The sequence below is a fragment of the Athene noctua genome, chromosome 2 (genome assembly GCF_965140245.1).
Source record: "Athene noctua chromosome 2, bAthNoc1.hap1.1, whole genome shotgun sequence".
NCBI classification, from domain to species: Eukaryota; Metazoa; Chordata; class Aves; order Strigiformes; family Strigidae; genus Athene; species Athene noctua.
In genome coordinates, this window is record NC_134038.1 from 18162679 (window position 1) to 18181696 (window position 19018).

At 34.1% G+C, this 19018-nt stretch overlaps 1 protein-coding gene across 3 annotated transcripts in view; it reads left to right on the forward strand.

Moving 5' to 3' along the window:
* The window catches only part of CSMD3 (CUB and Sushi multiple domains 3), a 732271-nt gene that overhangs the window by 198835 nt on the left and 514418 nt on the right, over positions 1-19018 (forward strand). For all 3 annotated transcript variants that reach the window (XM_074897604.1, XM_074897605.1, XM_074897607.1), the window contains exon 5: positions 9920-10127. In XM_074897604.1, the coding sequence (XP_074753705.1) occupies positions 9920-10127 (208 nt within the window). The remainder of the gene's footprint in view (positions 1-9919; positions 10128-19018) is intronic.

Below are 19018 nucleotides of genomic sequence, written 5' to 3' on the forward strand. Positions count from 1 at the left end.
TTGGCATGCTTGGTTTAAAGACAAGACAAATTTCAAAGACAATATTACATTTCAAAACTTTAGTAAAAACTTGTCTTTTCAGCTCTTAAAAATAATTAGAAAGCAAAATAATTTAATTTCAAACTGATGAATTGAAAGATTTACTTTTTACTCTTTTAAAATTTTATTTTCCTGAACAATTAACTAAAGTAGTTTCTGCTTTCTTCTACATTGTGTTTTTAATGAATTGACTCTTAAGCCCTCTGCCCCTCAGCAACTCAGACAGTAAATATCAGGCTTGAGAACTATGAAATCTGAAATAATATCTTAATTTTACACTTCAGAAATGCTAAACATTGTTTCACAAAGAAACTGGAAGCAGTTTGATCAGCAAGAAATCTTTTAATTTCTGCTGTTGTGCTCGCACAAGAAATGTCTGACCAAATATTTTCATTTAAATTTACTTGTTTTATTTGTAAAGCAATGAAGTCACCAATCCTTCCCTGTCATGAACTGGATTGGAAGCCCAGAGGGTTGCAATGGTTCTGTGATCCCCTCAGGTTAAATTAAGGTGAAGTGACACCAAATGTCCAGTTAAAATATTTTACTTGCACTAGAAAACAATTTAAACTTGGAAAAGGATAATAAGCAATGTGGTGTCTTATAAATCTATAAGAAATAAAAGAAAGGAAAGAAAAGGAAAGGAAAGAAAGAGAGTCAAAGAAATCTGGATCACCACCCCTGGATCCAGCGTTGTCTCAGGTCTAGTAATCTTGGGTGGTGAATGCCCACACAGCAAAGCTTTCTGCCGCCTTTTAAGGTCATTTTATCAGCTGATTAGCATATTTTTGTTTTTTCTCAGTTCACAGAATTTTGCTAACTTCATGCTTCTGGAATAATCATCCAGTTCCTGGGGCAGAAATGCTCACCTCTTATCAGTTCTTGTCATTTCTTCAATGTCGAAGGCGTGAAGTCATTAACAAGGCCTGCATGGTGTCTGGTTTAGTCACATAGTATTGGGTTTACGCAGTGGAGCCAGTGATTAGTAGTCCTTGTGCTTGATGGGAAACATTTGGTTTCACTCATTCCACGTTTCCACCCTTTGAGACATTGAAGTATGTTATCAATACAACTGCTAGGGCATGGGGGTGCATCCTACAATACACTCCTGCTCCCTTGGGTGACATTCCTTAGACTAATCACAAAGGCCACAGATTGTCCTTGAGGTTTTCTGTGTCAATGAATGTTTGAGGCATTACTTCCTTCAGTTCTTTACACTCCCCAATGTTCATTTTTATGTGAGAAAAAAATGTATTTCATTCTCTTGCTGGAAAACAGCAGTAAAAAAACAGTTGGCCGATGTACAGATTGGTGGGTTATCTTACTTTCTTAAACACGCTTGTGAGTTAATCCATCAAATTTCTAGTTCTTAGTCTAGAAAAACAGATAATTTAAAAAAATTAACTACCTGTGTAAATTTTTAGCCAAACAACTTCTAATGTTTGAATTCAGCAGACTGCACACTTCCCATGTTTTTGGTTTTTTTTTTGTAAAAAAAGCCCAAACTATTTGTTTTATATGCCAAGATTTTTCCCATGTTAACATTTTTCCTTCCTTCTTTATAGATAAAGAAATAAATCACTGTTCAGCATTTACTAGAAAACAGTTACTTTTCCTATCAATAACCCTTCAGAAGAACTGAACTCACATCACACCCATAAGATGACATTTACTTAGGGAAAATCAAGCAACTCAGGATCTCAGAACTCTAATTTATTGGCAGTTAACACAAACATTCAGTTACTGATTCAGGATTTGTGAAACAAAAGAAGACAAAAACTTTAACACAGGGAAAAGACCTTTCCTCCTGCTTTACTTGCCTCAACCTCACTGCAGACTGCTGCTCCCTCTCCGGTCTCCTCTCCACTTGCTTCTGCTGCCCCTCAGCCTCGGCCCCGCGGGTGCAGCGTGGCGGGGGGAGGTGTGAGGTAACAGCACCTTCTGCTTTCCTCTTTCCCTCATCCTAGTCTCCCACTCTTATCCTTTGCTCCAGCACTTCTCCAGGGGCTGCACTCCCTTCGGGACCTCCTTCCCGTACAGTCTTTGGTGCGTTCTCACATGCACCTGCCTGTTTCCTCCTGAGTCCCAGGTTGTGTCTCCACCTGTGCCCTGTGGCGGCTCCTCTGTGACACCCATTTTGTGAGGTGGTGGGTCAGCGCCATTTGTTGCATGGCTGGCTGGAACTGGCTGTGGCGGACACAGGGCAGTTCACGGCCTCCTTCCACACAGGTCCCCTGCCGATTTTGCCTGGTACAGGTAGGCACAACTGGTGTGGGTGTCGGTTGTGTTTTTCCCATGACACAGCTAATTTTTGTGGTTCTAACTCAAAAGAAGCAGGCTAGGAGGCAATTTATTCCATTTAATTTCTAGAGCACCATTTAAGCTCCTGAGCTTCCTCACCTTTTTAGTTACATATACTATTATTTGATTTTTTTTTTTTTCTTTTTTCTGGCTGTCAAATCTGTATAAATTTTACAGCTACACTGAGCATACAAGTGCAAAGTGAAGGATTTGAGGATGTGAATTATGTCAATTTACAATCATCCTTGAGTTTACTTGGAATCTAGAATCTGTGAGTTTTACAAATCACAAAGACGTAGAAAATAAGACTTCCATATGTCCTCAAGAAATGTTTTATGTCCCTCTCCTCAAAAGCTGTATGAATTTTATTTAAGTCATTAATGACAAATCTTCTACAAAGCTATCCTTAAAGATTTTCAGTTCATGGACATTTTGCAATCATTTAGTTTAAGTTTCTGAAACTTGTAAGGTTATTCTGTGGATAAATGATGAGGAAAGGCTGGAGTTTTTTATTATTGCAGGTTTATAGAAAAATCCAACATATAAATGTTTCTCAGAAATTAAATCTTTCAATACATTTGGACTTTTTAGAATATGTGAGAATATGAAATGAAAATAAATGTAATATGTATGATACTACATATGCTGTTCTCTATGCTTGAAACATCCGTTCATTTATTCTCTGACTTTGAGAATTAGATTATCGAGACTAAGTCAAAAGCACCATTACCAAGAGGCTTACTGACTTAGTAAGGAGGTCTTTAAACTAGGTTATCAAGGTTGCTGAGCAAATCTTTCAGGTTTGTCAGGGAACAGGGGATGGGGGCAAGCATGCATGAGGCAGAACAATGAGGGATTTTCTTGAACTTTTTTTGAGGGAGTGACCAGAGACACAACTCAAGTGCCTATACACAAACACAGGTAGCATGGGAAACGTAGGAACTGTAAATTCATATGCAACTGTAGATCAATGACATCAAAATCACAGAGCCATAGCAGAACAGCTGGCAAGCTGGAGTCCTGCAACAGATGTGTACAACCTCCAAGAAAGGTAGGGAGGGAACAAAAGGAGTATGTGTTGTAGTTTGTGCAAAGGAGGGAGCAGAGGGAACTCTGCTAGAAAATGGCATTGCCTGTTGAGCTTCTTAAAGATATTTTTTGTGACTGTCTATGTAATCTGTTACTGTGTTAATTTGCAAATTTCATAATCAGATGATACAACAGTTTTTAAACTTTTTAAGGGGTTTTAGACTTCATCTTATATAGTTTCCTTTCTGCTGCTTGTCTGTAGCACAGCCAATGAATAAACTTAATAAGAAGCACATTCTATGTTGTTTTTTATGAAAGCAGTATAGGATGTGCAGAAAATTGCAAAACTGGAATGTATAAAATAGCATTGGATTAGACACTGGCCAAGTGTGACATTGGAAATTTGTGAAAGTTGCTGATGGATAAACCAGCAAATCCAGACTAGTGGAACATTAAGTTCAAAAGTGTTATGAAGCTGTTTCTCAGTGCTGTGCTCTGTAGAAACAATCTGAGTGTATAAACATACAGAGCTATAAAGGGGGAAATAATTCTACATAACTGCTATAGACATATTTTAAAACATTGATAATGAGTGCCTATTGAAAATATAAAATCACCTCCCTAAACAGTGATTGGGGGGCTGCTATCTGGGTGAGATTGATAATTTATTTATTTATTTATCTATTTATTTATTTATTTATACCTAACCTCTGACAAACTTTCAGAAGTAGCGAAAAGAAACAAGGTCTTTGAGAAAGAAACTACCTCTGATTCAGAAATGTTTGTATAACTTCAGTTATAGCTAAGATAGTGTGCTGCTTCTTTAATAGACAATATTTGCTTTCTCATGGCTACCTGGAGAAGGTAATCTCATTTTCTTTACCCTTTACTTGGAATATGAAGGTAGTTGATTAAAAATCTTATTTAAATAGAAATCATTGGTAGAATTTTATAACTTTTTTTCTTTTTTTTTTCCTGTCAAAATCGAGATTACAGCTAAAGGTTTGTGGTTTGGGAAAAATATAAAAAAGTATTATCTGCATAATTAATTTCCATTCTATTTTTTTGCATCAAATAATCATAAGCTGTTTCAGAAGGACATAAAAAGCAATACTTTTAACTCAAAAACGTCTGAAAATGCTTAGAATTATGCTTCAATTTCCACATAATTATTTTATGCATGTAAGTAGCTAATTTATTTTTAACGTATTATAACTATGGGGTGAGAGTGACATTTCTCAGGCTCCCTGTTTTCTTCAGTTGACCATCAGAAATCTTAACAGTGAGATACTAATATTAAAGGCAGCAGTTGAGCCCCAAATGAAATTCTGTAGATGTTTGGAATTTGTGTAGATACATGCATCTGTGCGTGTGTTTGCTATGCAGAAATATGTAGTTTTTCACCACACTAATGGAATCAGTAGTTAGTGTTATGTGTTTGCCTATATTAAATTCTTTTGAAGAGCACTGGAGTTTCTCAAAAAATTGCTTTCTAATGTCAAGATCTTTTGTGATCTTCATTAATGTGTATATTTAAGAGCAATAATTAATATGACTGTAAAATTCTTAAAAGAGGAGGATAGAGTAGTGATTCCTTTAGATTGCTCAGTTAATTTGTCTGAAATAAGACTAAAATTTGGAAGAGCAGACAACACTATGTCTGGGGTTGTACCTGACCTATGCTGTGAAGACTGTGCCATGAATTTCATAGTCTGTGTAGATAAGATGAAAGTGTAGAGGGATCACTGCAGGTCCTCCCAGGTTTTCATGATGGATTTCTTCAAAAGTGGTTCAGCTTGCTCAGAACTTTTATTGGCTATTATAAATATCGTTGTTTAAACTTGGACAGTTGCTATACTGTTTTTCCTTGTATCATTTTCAAGAATAGATAACAGATGTCTATTACTCTGTGATGAGTCGAGTTATGCACTTAAATTTAAATGTTCTGCGCACTATAAATATTTAGATAGATAAGATGACCTGATACATTGTATGCCAGATTAAAGCTTGATCTACCATGTAATCTTACTGAATTCTTACTGAAATCCATGAATTTGCATGGTCTATAAATCACTGATAACATTGCCTTTCTTTGATCATCTATCTTCTTGAAAATTACAGTTCAATATTTATGTAACATTATTTTGAATATCACTGAAACCTACAAGAATAAGCAGAAAATTAAATTAAATAAGACTAACTAGAGAAACATATTTTTAAAATGTATTATGAAAAAGGAACAGTGAACAGCAAACGAGGAAGATGATTAGAAAATAAAATAAAAATATAAATTCTTAAATTAATTTTCACTAAAAATTATTTAGATGTATACTCATTTCACTTTATTTTTTTGAGGCATTTAGCCATAATTTAAGAAAAAAAAAAAATCTGCATGTATCTATATAAATAAAAACTAGTCTGTGCCCACAAAAAGCAAAAAAACCCCCAAACCCTCAAAACCTTTGTACTCAGAATCATCACTCACATCATAATAGCACTGATAATCCCTCTGCATAAAAGCCCTTATGCATATTCAAATACAGATCTACATTTGAATTCATAATACCTTGAAAAGCTAAGCCAAGTCCCCACTTGCCTATCACTTTGAAAAATCTTCCCCTTACAGCATATGGTTAAGATCAGAGAAGTATGTTTGGAAAAATGATGTCTTGGCAGTATGTGTATTTTTTGCATTTATGCCTTCATATCACATTTGCAAGTTTGTAGGTTAGATACATTTTCCCAGTATGTGACAAAATAATTTTAATTTAAAAATATGGGGTAGGAATTTTAAAAGTAGATTTTTTTTCAAAAGATACCATCAATGCTATTTATGTATTTGTAATTGCATGTCAGATTCTATCGAGTCTTAACCCAAAAGTATTGTCTTTTCACCATTCCTTTGACTGTTTTTCTCCATATTTGGTAACTGAAAATTAAAAGAAGAGGGACAGATACAGAATTCTTTCAAGGCATTTAGGTGCTTAACTACTGGTTGGGTATTACATTTTGATTTCAGTGATTGTAGTGTTAAGCACTTAAATATCTTTGAGGACTCCTACCTCAGTGGTTTAACAGAGGTAATTCAGAAAGTTGTGGGAGGGCAGTGAGATTCTCAAGGGTCTATACAGAGATCACTGCAAAGATTATCTTTTCTATCTTTCTTCCTCGTTCACATATCATTATTGGAGTTGTTGCTCATTGGTGAAGATAGGCCACTGTTGGTCTTCAGAAATGTTCTCTTACCAGTTATTCTTTTGTTTGTGAAGTTTTATAACTGATATCTAAGCAGTTATGCTGTTTCAATGTGATAGAAGTACAGGTGGTAAAAGTGTATTGCAGAGAAACAATTATTACATTTTATTTTATTACTCAGGGTCTTAAGCACTATGAAGTCAATGGTAGAACTGCTGTCAACTTCAGTGTTTGTCAGTTTACTCAAAGATCAACTCTTTTTTCCAGTGACTTCACAAGTTAAGGCACCAAACATTTTAATGGGGATTAATGGTTTGTTCGCCTTCTCTCAGATGTAAGCTTTTACCTATGACAATCTAACTGCAAGACTGGAAGCAAATAAATCTCAAGCAAATGATATTGTAGGTGGAAGAATATAAGAACACAGCACAGTAATTCTGTTATTTATTGGGCTAATGCTTGCATTACAGAAACTAAGATGATATCTGGTGTGCTCTTGGTTATATTTACAGCACTTAAATGTAGTTAGTATTAATTTTGTTTGTACCAAATTTGCTACATGAACCAAAACAAAATACATCATGATTTATCTGGGCCATTTTGCTGATGGTAGCAAAACTACATTTTGGCAAAAATCTCTAAACAGATGTGGCTCAGAATAGGGGACATGCTCATTTACACAGCTTGTGTTTTTAAACACAGTCACTATTCTTTTAAGTATTGGTAGAGTACAACAACTTTTTTAGTGAACAGTGTTTTATATTCCTAGGAACTAGGATAGGTTTCTCTATAATTCATTTGTGAAAAGAAAAAAAAAATAGTTGTGTAGTACAGTATTTTTCAAAAGCTCTTCTATTTTTGAGTCTGAGAAAGCTATTACAAAGTCTTTAGTCTTGCATGATACATCTAGTTTTCTGCTTTTATCTTTACATGAGCTAAAAAGCTATTTCATATGCTAAAATTTGTCTTTCTGGTTTGCATAAGATTCCATAATTTAGCTATGAAAATTTACCTATAAGAACTTTTTCAAATCAGTACTTGAAATGTTTTTCAAGCAATATTTTAAAAAATCAATATACAGGTTCTTCAAAATCATTAAACCAGTATATTACCCATTGTCTTAATGGACATTTTACTTCTGTGAAATAACAGTTAAAAATTATTCTCCTCAGTGTCCTTAATGCATGAAAACAAAAGTTCATTATTACCTTTTTTATAATTTTTTATTTCCTTCACAGTAAAGGACTTGAACCTGTGAAGTGGTGAGGTTCCTCAATTTCGTTGTATTTACTGGATGCTATGTGCACTGTCTAATTAGTAAGATTAAATCCAAGATATGTTTTTACTTTAGTAAAACATCTATCTGGACATATAATAATTTAACAGAATTTTGAAGAGATAAAGTCCAGTATTTTAAGCTCCTGAACTACTGTAAGGAAGAGGTTTCTTATAGACATTAAAGTTTTTCTTTCCATTAGATATAAGCCATTATGTGTGTCATAATTCTTTAAAGCTTTTTTTCTGTAATGCTACGTTACTCAAAATTATTATTTTTTTATGCTTATCATTTTTTTTCAGCAATATTGATTGGGTTTTCAGGCTTCAGGGCAAATTTTATTCATGTTAGCACTATAATTAAGCAGAAACAAGATTTGCTTTTCAGGTATGCTTCAGACATTTGGATAATAAACTGAATAAGTAATGTGATATGGTATTTCCATCTAATAACATGATATTTCCATGTAAGTTATTTGAAAGGTAATTCAATTTCTGAAAGTAATAGCCCTACCTTCACAATCAATTTTATTAGCTCACAGAAAAAAATTTGACATGAGATCCTCAAAACCAATTTTTGACTTATTAGACATATATGTACCATTAAGATAGAAGATACACAACATCACTCATTTGAGAATTTCTCATAGAATTAGTTCTGTTGGTATTGGAACTAATTTGATAAATCTCTAATATTTGCCAAGTTTATTCAGCATAAGATTGTATGTTAGAAAACAGAACATTATTGTGTCACTCTCTGACCAGGTTCTTTCAGATATGCCACATGTGGAGGATGTAATGTTTAATATCACATTTACTTATTTAAAGATAGTTGATGTTACACAGGACTTCTAATTTAGCAGAGTGATACAAAATGTATTGCATAACAAGTGTAGGTTACACTTAGCAAAATATATAGCAATCGCAATATACAGTTTTATCACAATACCAATGTGATTCCTATTACAGGTATCTATAGTATGCTCACCATCACAACACTGCGCATCCCAGCTGCTGGAAGAAATACATGGGTTGAAGACATCTCTAACCTGTTGCTTTCTTTGAAGTTCTTTTGTTAGTTGCCCAGTTTTTATACTCTGTGTTGGGCTGAGCCAAATATTCTCTCCCCCATGCTGGTTCAACTAACTCAGGGAGACATTCATGCTCTTAATGAACTCAGGAAGAAACATTTTTACCACCAGTTAACCCACTCAACTTTTAATAGCTCTTTATCTAAAACAAAGGCCACCCTCTGGTCCGCTTTGTGTTGAGATAAATGTCAAGAGTCTTCACAAGAGCTGTTCTCAGTCATAGACTGCATTATTCCCAGAACTTTATTGGGCACATCACCATTGCCCATCTCCTCTGAGCATCTGTCCTTTTTAGGGGTTTATTGGTATATTTGCCATCAATAAATAATTGGTCAAATAATTTCACTATTATTCATATGTCCTGAAAAATGTATCCTTGTGATCAAATTTTAAATACTTGATCTGTTAAAACTTACATTCATTAAAATTACTGATGTAAGCATCTTAACCATGAAAGCATCTTTCATCTGACATTTGGGAAACCATCCATGAATGGTGTTTGTTTGAAAACAGATCAGCTGTTTGAAAATTGGAAAAAAGAATTTTGGAGAACAAACTTAAACATCACTAGATGTTCACTAAAATAAAATATGATAACATTTTCTCAGTATCATGCAACTGCTGACATCATGTGTCAGACTGCATATAATAGGGATTAAACTCAACTTGCTTCATGAGAACATTTTTCGTTAAAGCAAAAAAGAAATTTTTGCATGCCATTGTAGAGTGGTGCTAATGAAAATGATAAACAGTAAATTGTAAAAATATGTGCTGGCACTAGTATAATAATTTTTAAATAATTGAAATCTGAAGCCATTACTTATTAACACTTGAACTTTGCAGTAGCATTCCAAGTCTAACATGTTAAAAAACCTTAAACAATTGTTCACCTAAAAAAAAAAAAAATTCTATTCTCAACAAGTAAGTGTACATTTCTAACATTTCTAAGGGGTGATTTTAATGATTTTTTTTTTTTTTTTTTTTAACAGCTGAGGATGCTTGTGGAGGAACGATGAGAGGATCCAGTGGTATCATCTCAAGCCCCAACTTTCCTAATGAATATCATAATAATGCAGAGTGCACATGGACAATTGTGGCAGAGCCTGGTGATACTATTTCGCTCATATTTACAGATTTCCAAATGGAAGAAAAATATGATTATTTGGAAGTAGAAGGTTCTGAACCACCTACAATATGGTAAGCCAACTATTTCAATTTTAATGTGGTGAAAAAAAATAAATATGACGAAATGTGGAAGGATTGTTCCTTTTCTATTTATCAATAGATAGTCTTGCTGAAAACAAACAAAGGAGTAATTATTGTTACTATGGCATAAATGTTGATATTCTAATTGTAGCTATAAAATAATTTCCAAATATATTCCAAGCACATAGCATCAAGATGAAAAGCACTATAGATTCATTCACCTCATTGTGTTCGGGTCTAACCATTCTAGCTATTATTGTATTAAAAATTTAGAATATTATTGTATTAAATATTTAGAAACAGAATGGAATGGACTGTTGTACTGATAAAGACTGGTGGAGCCTTCAGGGAGTTTCATAATGTCTGAAAGTGAATACCATGGAGTCCTTTCAGCACAGAGTGGGGGAAAGTAGCATTGGTCACACCGGTTGATCACAGGTTCTCTCTGGAGGACTTTCTGCACTCTATGATCTCACTAAATAATGTGCTGGTGAGAGGTATGGATGGTATTACACTTCTTCAGAAATTCCTGATTTGTGAGATACAACATCTTGAGCTGAATAGCCACAGCACTTTTTAATTTTGGTTTTATTCAGAATAGACTGTGGGTAGAGACTATTTTATGTTTGTTTGTTTGTTGACTTAGCAGTAGTAATGATATTTTTGCTGAGCTGGCTTCTGCGATTCTTAATCTCAGTGTTTTGTGTAAAACAAGTAGAAGAAACAAAAGAATAAACAATCCCTTTCAAGATCAAGTTTAGTTAAGTAGAAATAATAAATGATACTGTCACATCCTGCTCAGACGAGGGGGACAAGTGACTCAGATTCGCAAATCCCCAATTGGAGCAGACAACAATTCTCCAAGTCCAAGCATTTATTAACGACCTACAATGTACTAATTGAATACATGATAATTGGCTAAGTATATAGAAAGTTGTGGCAAGCAGTACAATATGCCTTGCATTTCTTAATGGAAAAAGGGAGATAGAGGGAATGGGGGAATACAGATCACCGGTCTGGGTTCCTGCACTGATCCTGCTGGCGAGGGTTCCAGGACACGGCTGTCTTTTTCGCTGGCATCCATCTTCTTCTCTTCACTGGTCTCTCCAGGACCCCTCCTTTCTTCCTCCCCCCACTTTGATTTATACCCACTTTCCTTGCGTCCGTCCCCTAGGTCGACCCACATACCTACATATCCCATGTACGGGGAGGGGTAAGGTGTTTCATGGGATGATGTAATTAGCAAGATCATGTCAGCCTTCGTTAGCATATTGAGGGGTGTTAACTTCAATATGCATTTCATGGATAATGAAACAAAGTTTATTCACTGGACAGATGGCCCTTGAAATTTGCCCCAGTGCCCCAGGGCAGAGCCGTCCCGTCTCCACAGGGCTCTCTCCCCCAGCTGCATGGGGCAGCGTTATCAGCTTCGGCCTCCACACTGCCTACCCTGTGATTCAGAGTTTTGTCTTGTGAGTGTTTGAGGCATTTCTTTGACCAGCCTCAACTTTTGCTTACTCAGGCTGGTTTTTTTTGTTTCTCGCGGGCCTGGCTTCTCATCTCTCACAGATACATTCTGTGGTTTTCTGGTCTGGTGGTTTTATGGTAATGTAGGATGGCACTACTCAAGAAACAGGAATATGACAGATCCTTGTGTTTGTTACGTTGGTTTAAATATACTATTGGTTCACAAAGAGGACATATACAAAGCCATAAATAATATTGATGTTCTCCTGTAAAATCTTAAGCTCTTAACTGGTTCATAAAGCATTATGAGTGTTCTGCACAACAGACAGGCATTTGAACAACAGGTGATACAAGAAGTGATTGGCTAGCCACATTAAAGTCAGTAGAGTCTTGTTTTCTTATTATTAATACAACCCCCCCCCAAAACATAACATAGACAAAATTACCTATATAATTTTAAATTTTATAAGAAGAAAATATCCCAAATTAGATAATTACATTGTTTTGAAAACATCAGTCTCAGTTTCTACAAGTGATGGTTATATGTAATATTCCTTACTACTTCAGGGTACTGTAGAAACCTATACACTCTCAGCTTTAGCAAATAGTATTTCATAATTTGAGTTAATTCATACTGCCACCTACACAGTTAATTACATGTATTAGAATATTTCTTGATTGCCATTGAGTTTTTCAAGCTGTTAAACTGAAATCTTTTGAACTAGCTGTCAGCTAAAATAATTTTAAAACAATAATTTATAATAATTATTAGTGAGGTAACACCATTTACATACAGACAGTGTGAATCACTTGAATAGCTAAATGTGCATTCAGTTATTCTTGAGTGTGTTTTATGTATTCAGTCATGAGCTTCAAACAATGATTTAGGTTTTTTCCTGCAAAAGGCCTTGGCTATATTTCAATGATATAATAAGATTAATTTATATACAGAAATTCTCATTTGTTTACAAAACAAAAAAATTTACAATGTTAATTAAATAATTGCTAATGTAGAGAAGCAGATTGAAAGCATATTCTTTTTTTAGTTTGTCATTTACATTCCCTAAATTAGACTGATGTATTCAATTATGCAAAAGTATTCCCCCCATATGTTAGGAAAAATAGATTTGGAAAGCTTAATTAAGAACAGTTTGTTGATTAGATTTACAGTGGTAATACTTTATATTCCCTTAGACTATAGCTTGAGGTTTAGTTGGAGATATCTTTGTTTATAAAGTCTACACAGAAGTATACTTCTAAACCTAAAACCAGGTTCCTGATCTTTCATTCTGGAAAACAAATATTACATATATTCGTAAAATTACTAAACAATATAGGTTGATCTGGATAGTAGGTAGTATTATAAAATAACTTCTTAGACATTTTGCTGTTTTATGTGACTTTTACACCTATTGATTTAAAAGAACCTCAAACTTTTCTTCTGCACATCTGCTGTGTAACAAAATCTCCCTAGTTTTTTTTTCTAAGTAAAACAAATAGCTAAAATATACATCAAGTAGATATGGGGTTATCCATGAGAGAAAACTTGGAATTCTTTATTATGTGCTAACTTTCCTTAGTCTTCCAGTCAGTCATTATAATATTTTAGTTATGTCAAGTCTTTTCTTCAGAAAATCTGAGAGGCCATTTTCATTTAAGTAATGGGAAAAAATTCCATAGATGGCTTTCAGGATTTTTGTTGTCTGATGTCAAGGGCTGATTCTGATGTTTGGTAAATTGAATTGAATAAGGTTTGTTTTTGTTTTTTTTTTTTCATTTTGTAAGTGAAACTAAGATAAAATTCTTAGTTTCAGGAAATTATTTTCCCCATTTTTTTCTTAACAAAACAAAAACCTGAAAATAAATGAGATCTAGTGAAATGTCCTTTTTGCCTAAGTGAAAAGTTAAAGTTTGAGATATTCATTGGTGAAAGAAATAGCAATGTCATTGGATAATTTAGCCAGCATATGGAGGTTCAGAGTTTAATATTCTGAGTATTCTGAGTGTTCAATGTAAGGGTTTTCTAATGCTTGCCTCTAACATATTTTGGTTGGAATGTTTCAGTGTCTTATTTTGTTGTTGGTCATTTTTAATGGAATATTAAATAATCACAGGGCAGAAAACCGGGATGATTCTCTATGCTGCTTTGACATTGTTATCCTGGATTCCAGCATGTACTATAGTCCGAATTGTTAAGACAAGTATTAAGAGTCTAGATAAATTGTATAGACAAAGTGGTAGAAAATCCTTCCCAGAATTCTCTATGAAAGATGTTCTTAGAGCAGTCTCCTGATGAGAGCGAGTAACGATGGAAAGTATATATTTCATACTGTCCTACACAGACATAAAATCTGTATGTTCTATCCCTGATTACCAGCTTAATTTAGCTGGTGTTGAAAAACAAGTTGACAATTTTCCCTCCTACCTGTTTAAAGAATTTGGTTATTACAAAAAAAAAAAAAAAAAAAAAAAAAAAAAAGCAGCAGCAAAAGTATTAGACTAATTGAACTTGAAATGATGATTAGTCTTGAATTAACTAATACATTATTTTTGGTGGATAGACTGGAAAGTCATAGAAAATAATGGTTGTCATAAAGTATGTTCTTGGAGCTCTAATTCAGAGAACTGCTGTAGTCTGAAAAAGGATCACAATTTCTTTTTAAAGAACACATTATGCAAATTATTTATTATTTGTTAACATGAAGATGTGCATTAATGTGAAAGTTTAGCATTGTCTCAAATGTTTTAGGAAAAATGTACTTCATTTTTACTATGACAAAAAGAAAAGAAAAAGTTTTAGCTCTGTTCTCTGTGGGTAGAAGTGTTCTTCTAAGAAAATCTTTGTGTAGTGTTCTAAAATTTCACCTACCACTGGCATGTTCATACAAAATAGTAGGACACCAAAGTCCTCTCTTATCAAGGACAAATTTGAAATATGGTGTAATTACTCCTTTCAAAACAAAATAACTCACCTTATTTCTCTCATACTGATACTGTATTCTTGGATATTTCAAAATATTTCCTATCTAAGTTTCCTAAAATGTAAAGGAGTCTTAGAATTTTCCATAGTAAATTGAAGTATTGCATTGTCTAGATCATGACTGTTTCTGATTTTAGCCAAATTATAATTTTTTCCTGTATAAATCTAGATACAATGTAAAATGATATATAATGAATTAAATTTGTGTTTGTGTAATCATAGGCACTTTTTTATGTTCTGAAATATATTTAAATATTTCATTGTTTGATATTGCATATTTTGTACATCATATCAATTGTGTTAAAATAGCTGAGAGCAATGGCCAACAAAATTACTTTCTCCCTTGCAACAGTGATTTTGTGCATTTTTTTTTTCCAACAGAAACACTCCCTTTGCATGCATTTTAAATATTCTGTGGAGAATGAAATTTCATTCTGTGAAAAAATATTTTCTTTAACTTAGATGCAACAGAAAAGCACCCAGTTTTAAAATATTTTGTCTGAGATACGTAAAACTCTTTTGATCCTTTTAATAAGCTTCTTCAAAATAGCCTGTTAACTTAAGACTCCCTTACAGATTGTATGGATGAGAAAGAATAAAACGACAAAAATGTGTGTCTTTGGGCTGCCAAATCAGAATTTGTTTCTTATGAATTGGGGTCTATCCTTGACCTGGGAACATTCCTGATGAACTTTTTAATGGATATGATGTATTGCCATTCATTTATTTAATATTTTGAACTTAATTTGTTTACTCTTCTGTATAGCATAGCTAAGGACAATTTAATGAGCACACTTTATTCATTGCAAATTTATGGCAACCATAATTTCCCCATAAGAGTCTTTTGAAGCCATTTCTCATTAAAAAAAAAAAAAAAAAAAAAAAAGGTGATAATTTATGAATAATGGAAGCTCAAATAAAAATATGGGAAAACATCTAATCCTAAATAAAAAGTATCAGTGTTTTTAAACACAGCTTTCTTGAGTTTCACAGTAGATCATCTTTCACACTTTGTAAGAAGATAATTACCTTTTAACTTCAAGTGTTGTTGTAATGTTTCATTTGCTGCTTTTTTTCTGAATCCAAGCTTAAAAACTTTGTTAATGAAGTTTTACAATATTACTAGTATGTTCAGAAAGTGGTTAGGCAAGTAATATACAGTGTTTTATAGAGAAACAATATGCTTAAATATTCATATGGAATAAATTTTTTGTTAACTAAACTAAATGTAATTTACCTCTAAATTAAATAAATTTCACAGAGGAAAAAAAAATTATAAAGGTTTGGTGATGCTGTATTATGGTATTACAGTAGCATTTGAACTTCATTAACAATAGTCATTTTGGATTGGTAAACATTTATGTTCGGAGTTCAGCATCTGATAGTAGCAATAACAGTTGCTTAGGCAAAGAGTAGATACCAGGATGATACGGTGTGCTCTTTCTGGTTGTGTAGGCTCCCAGCTTCTGTAGTTAGTGATTTAGGAACTTCTTGAACCAACATTTGCCTCAAAATCATGTGTTAAACAGCTGTAAATAGATCTTTCTTTTGTTAATTAGTCATTCCTCAGGGGTCACTCTTCAAGACTCTCTGGAAAGTACCAGATGAGATTTTTTAAAAAATCCAATCTGTCAGCATCAGGGAGTTTTCTGTTATCCACAGAACGGTGTATTCCTTAAAATAACCTTAACTGATGTGTCAGTCATAACTTTCCTCTACAGAAGCTGTATCATCTTCCCTTGCATTCATCCTTACATATACAAATTCTCTTCCTTTTTATAATTTTAATCAGTTCTCTGAAGTAATGAAACATATCAGTCTGTAGCTTTCTCATCACTGTGAAATAACTTAGCTCCTCACTTCAGTCTCAAGTCCTGGATATTTGGTCATCAATGTTGTGTAAGGATCTGTTTTCCTCAACATTCCCCTCTCCCTGAGACTGGATCAGATACAGTTGTGGAAACAGCGTGTTTTAGGTTCCACCTCTGATGGCAGGCTTGTCTTCATTATTCCCAATGTAGTCCTTGATCACTGTTCCAGGATGGCACAATGTATTTAGATAGCATCACACATTTTCACGTGCTTGTAGCCTTTATACCATATTGGAAAAACATCACCCTGGAGGTTTACAATACACATAACAATAATACATTACCTCAGGTATTTTGAGCACTAAGAACAGAAAAAAATATATCTTAGAAAAATAGAGAAGGGCCCAGAGGAAATATTGTCCAAATGCTACCCAACCTGAATGTTGCCCATTCACTCTAGAGGAGCCTTAGGTAGTGCCACTCTGCATTCATGGCCTGATGCCCCTGGGAACATTCCTTGGGACAACTGGTTTTAGCACTACAGGCCTCCTGCAGTATCTAGAATACAAAGTCTCTTACTCTCATATTCCTCAACAGTACTTTTTCTAAAATACACATGGCATCTTATGTGTCATTTTCCATGCCTTTGATGTCATTTGCGATTTAATGGTGGGGAAAATTAGTATTTCCTGACTCTTAATCCCATTTTACTAGTGCTCTGAGAGAACAAAATGATAAAAATTCAGTGCTTTGTAGAAGTTGTAAGCAATGTTAGTGAAGAATACATCAACTAGTGCTAATTAAAAGCGAAGTGAGGATGAGCTGACAGATGATAGTTATTACGGAAAAGGGGCTTTTTGTTGTTAGTTTTTTTTTGACAGAAAGATGCAGTTAATTCATGTTAGATATCTATATGGTAATTTTTAATTGCTAATTCAGTTAAAACAGAAATTATCCTTCAGGAAGCATTTAAAAATTAAGTACACTATTGTTGATGATTAGCCTACAACAGATGTATGCATTATCACAATAGGTTCTCAACTGTATCTTTGTAACAAAGCAGTTATTTGATTTACGCAGCCATCCAGTGTCTGAATAGGTTAGCTTTATTTTCAGTCAACATACTTGATCAAATGATGCTCATATATAAAGTTATAGAGGAAAACATCTGCCTGATATGTGTGGCAGCAAAAGGATAGACAATCACACCTTGGTAGTACAAGTACCAATTAAAATAATAATGTGTTGGAGAAAAATACAAAACAGACAAGACAAGAAGCAGAGGTGCTCATGAGTAGGGATTAAAATGAGAGAAAAAAAACCCACCTCAGACCTGGCAATTCTTTTCCTGAAAAATCACTTCAAATTAGAAAGTAACAAGTATAATTGTTTATTTTTATTAATGAAGACTGTTGACACTGCCTTACATGTTATTACTGTTTTCTCACTAGGTATTATACAAAGTTTTTAAATCTGTGCTTAATGCTCAGAGGAAAGACTCAGGAGAGTAATGGTTATGAGTAATATAATCCTAATAAGGTTGTTAAACAGCCCAGATGATAGGTGGTTTGTAACCTGAAAACTGAGTTCAAATTTAAAGAATAGTTGCAAAATGGGTACTGCTTAACACAGGAAAAATGCTTTCAGAAAAATGTTGTGGTTAAAATTATTCACTTAGAATGGCAAACAAGTGCAATCATAAAAACTTTATGAAAAGTGATTAAAAGAGTGTTTGCTGATAGTGGATAGAATTATATTTTTATTGGATTTAACTGAAAATAATATAGATGTAACTGCAAAAAGCAGCCAAGTTTTGCAGTGTCTAAGTCCTTCTCCCATTCTAAAACAGGGAACAGAAGATAGCAGAGATAATGCTTATCTGTAGAACAAGGTAAGCAGAAAGTCAGGAGTAGGAGGAATGCTAATGCTAGAAGTATTATCTGTTTGAGTCTTTCATAATCCATGCATTGTGCATTATAGTTTTCATCCTCTTTTTCTGAAGGACTGAGAACAGAAATGAAGCAGCCTTCTTAGAAACAAAAAAGTTTCCATAGAAGTAAGGTATTTCTGTCCTTTTGGTTTTGCCTTTGAGAACTGATTTTGTGCATGGCAGTTCAAGCATTTCACCTGTTGTACTTCAAAGTGTAGTGCACAAACATGTCTCAAACTTTTCAGGTTAGAGACAAGATTTATCCAGACTGGTCTTGAAAGCCTCCAAAGACAGAGACTGCGCAACCTGTGTGGGGAACCTTCTTCAATGCCTGAATGTCCTTGTGGGGGAAAAAGTTGTGGGTTTTTTTTCTAGTTTGGAAATCATTGCTTGCAGTCAGAATGAACACACAAGGATTTATTACCTCCAAACACCTCTTTGAGGTCCAAACATCCCCTGTGATCTCTTTCTTCCTCATGATAGGCAGTGGTATGACCTTTCCTCCGGGCGGGGTGGCTGATCTGGCCAGTCCTAGCTCATGTTGAAGATACATTGAATTATGTTGGAGTCCTTCCTTCCCCTGGCTCATATTGGCCCACTCATCTTACAGGGGTATGTACATGACCAGAGTACTGACTCATCCCGTCTTCCTCTAGATTACAATAAGCTAAAGCTTGTTTGGGACATGTGATTT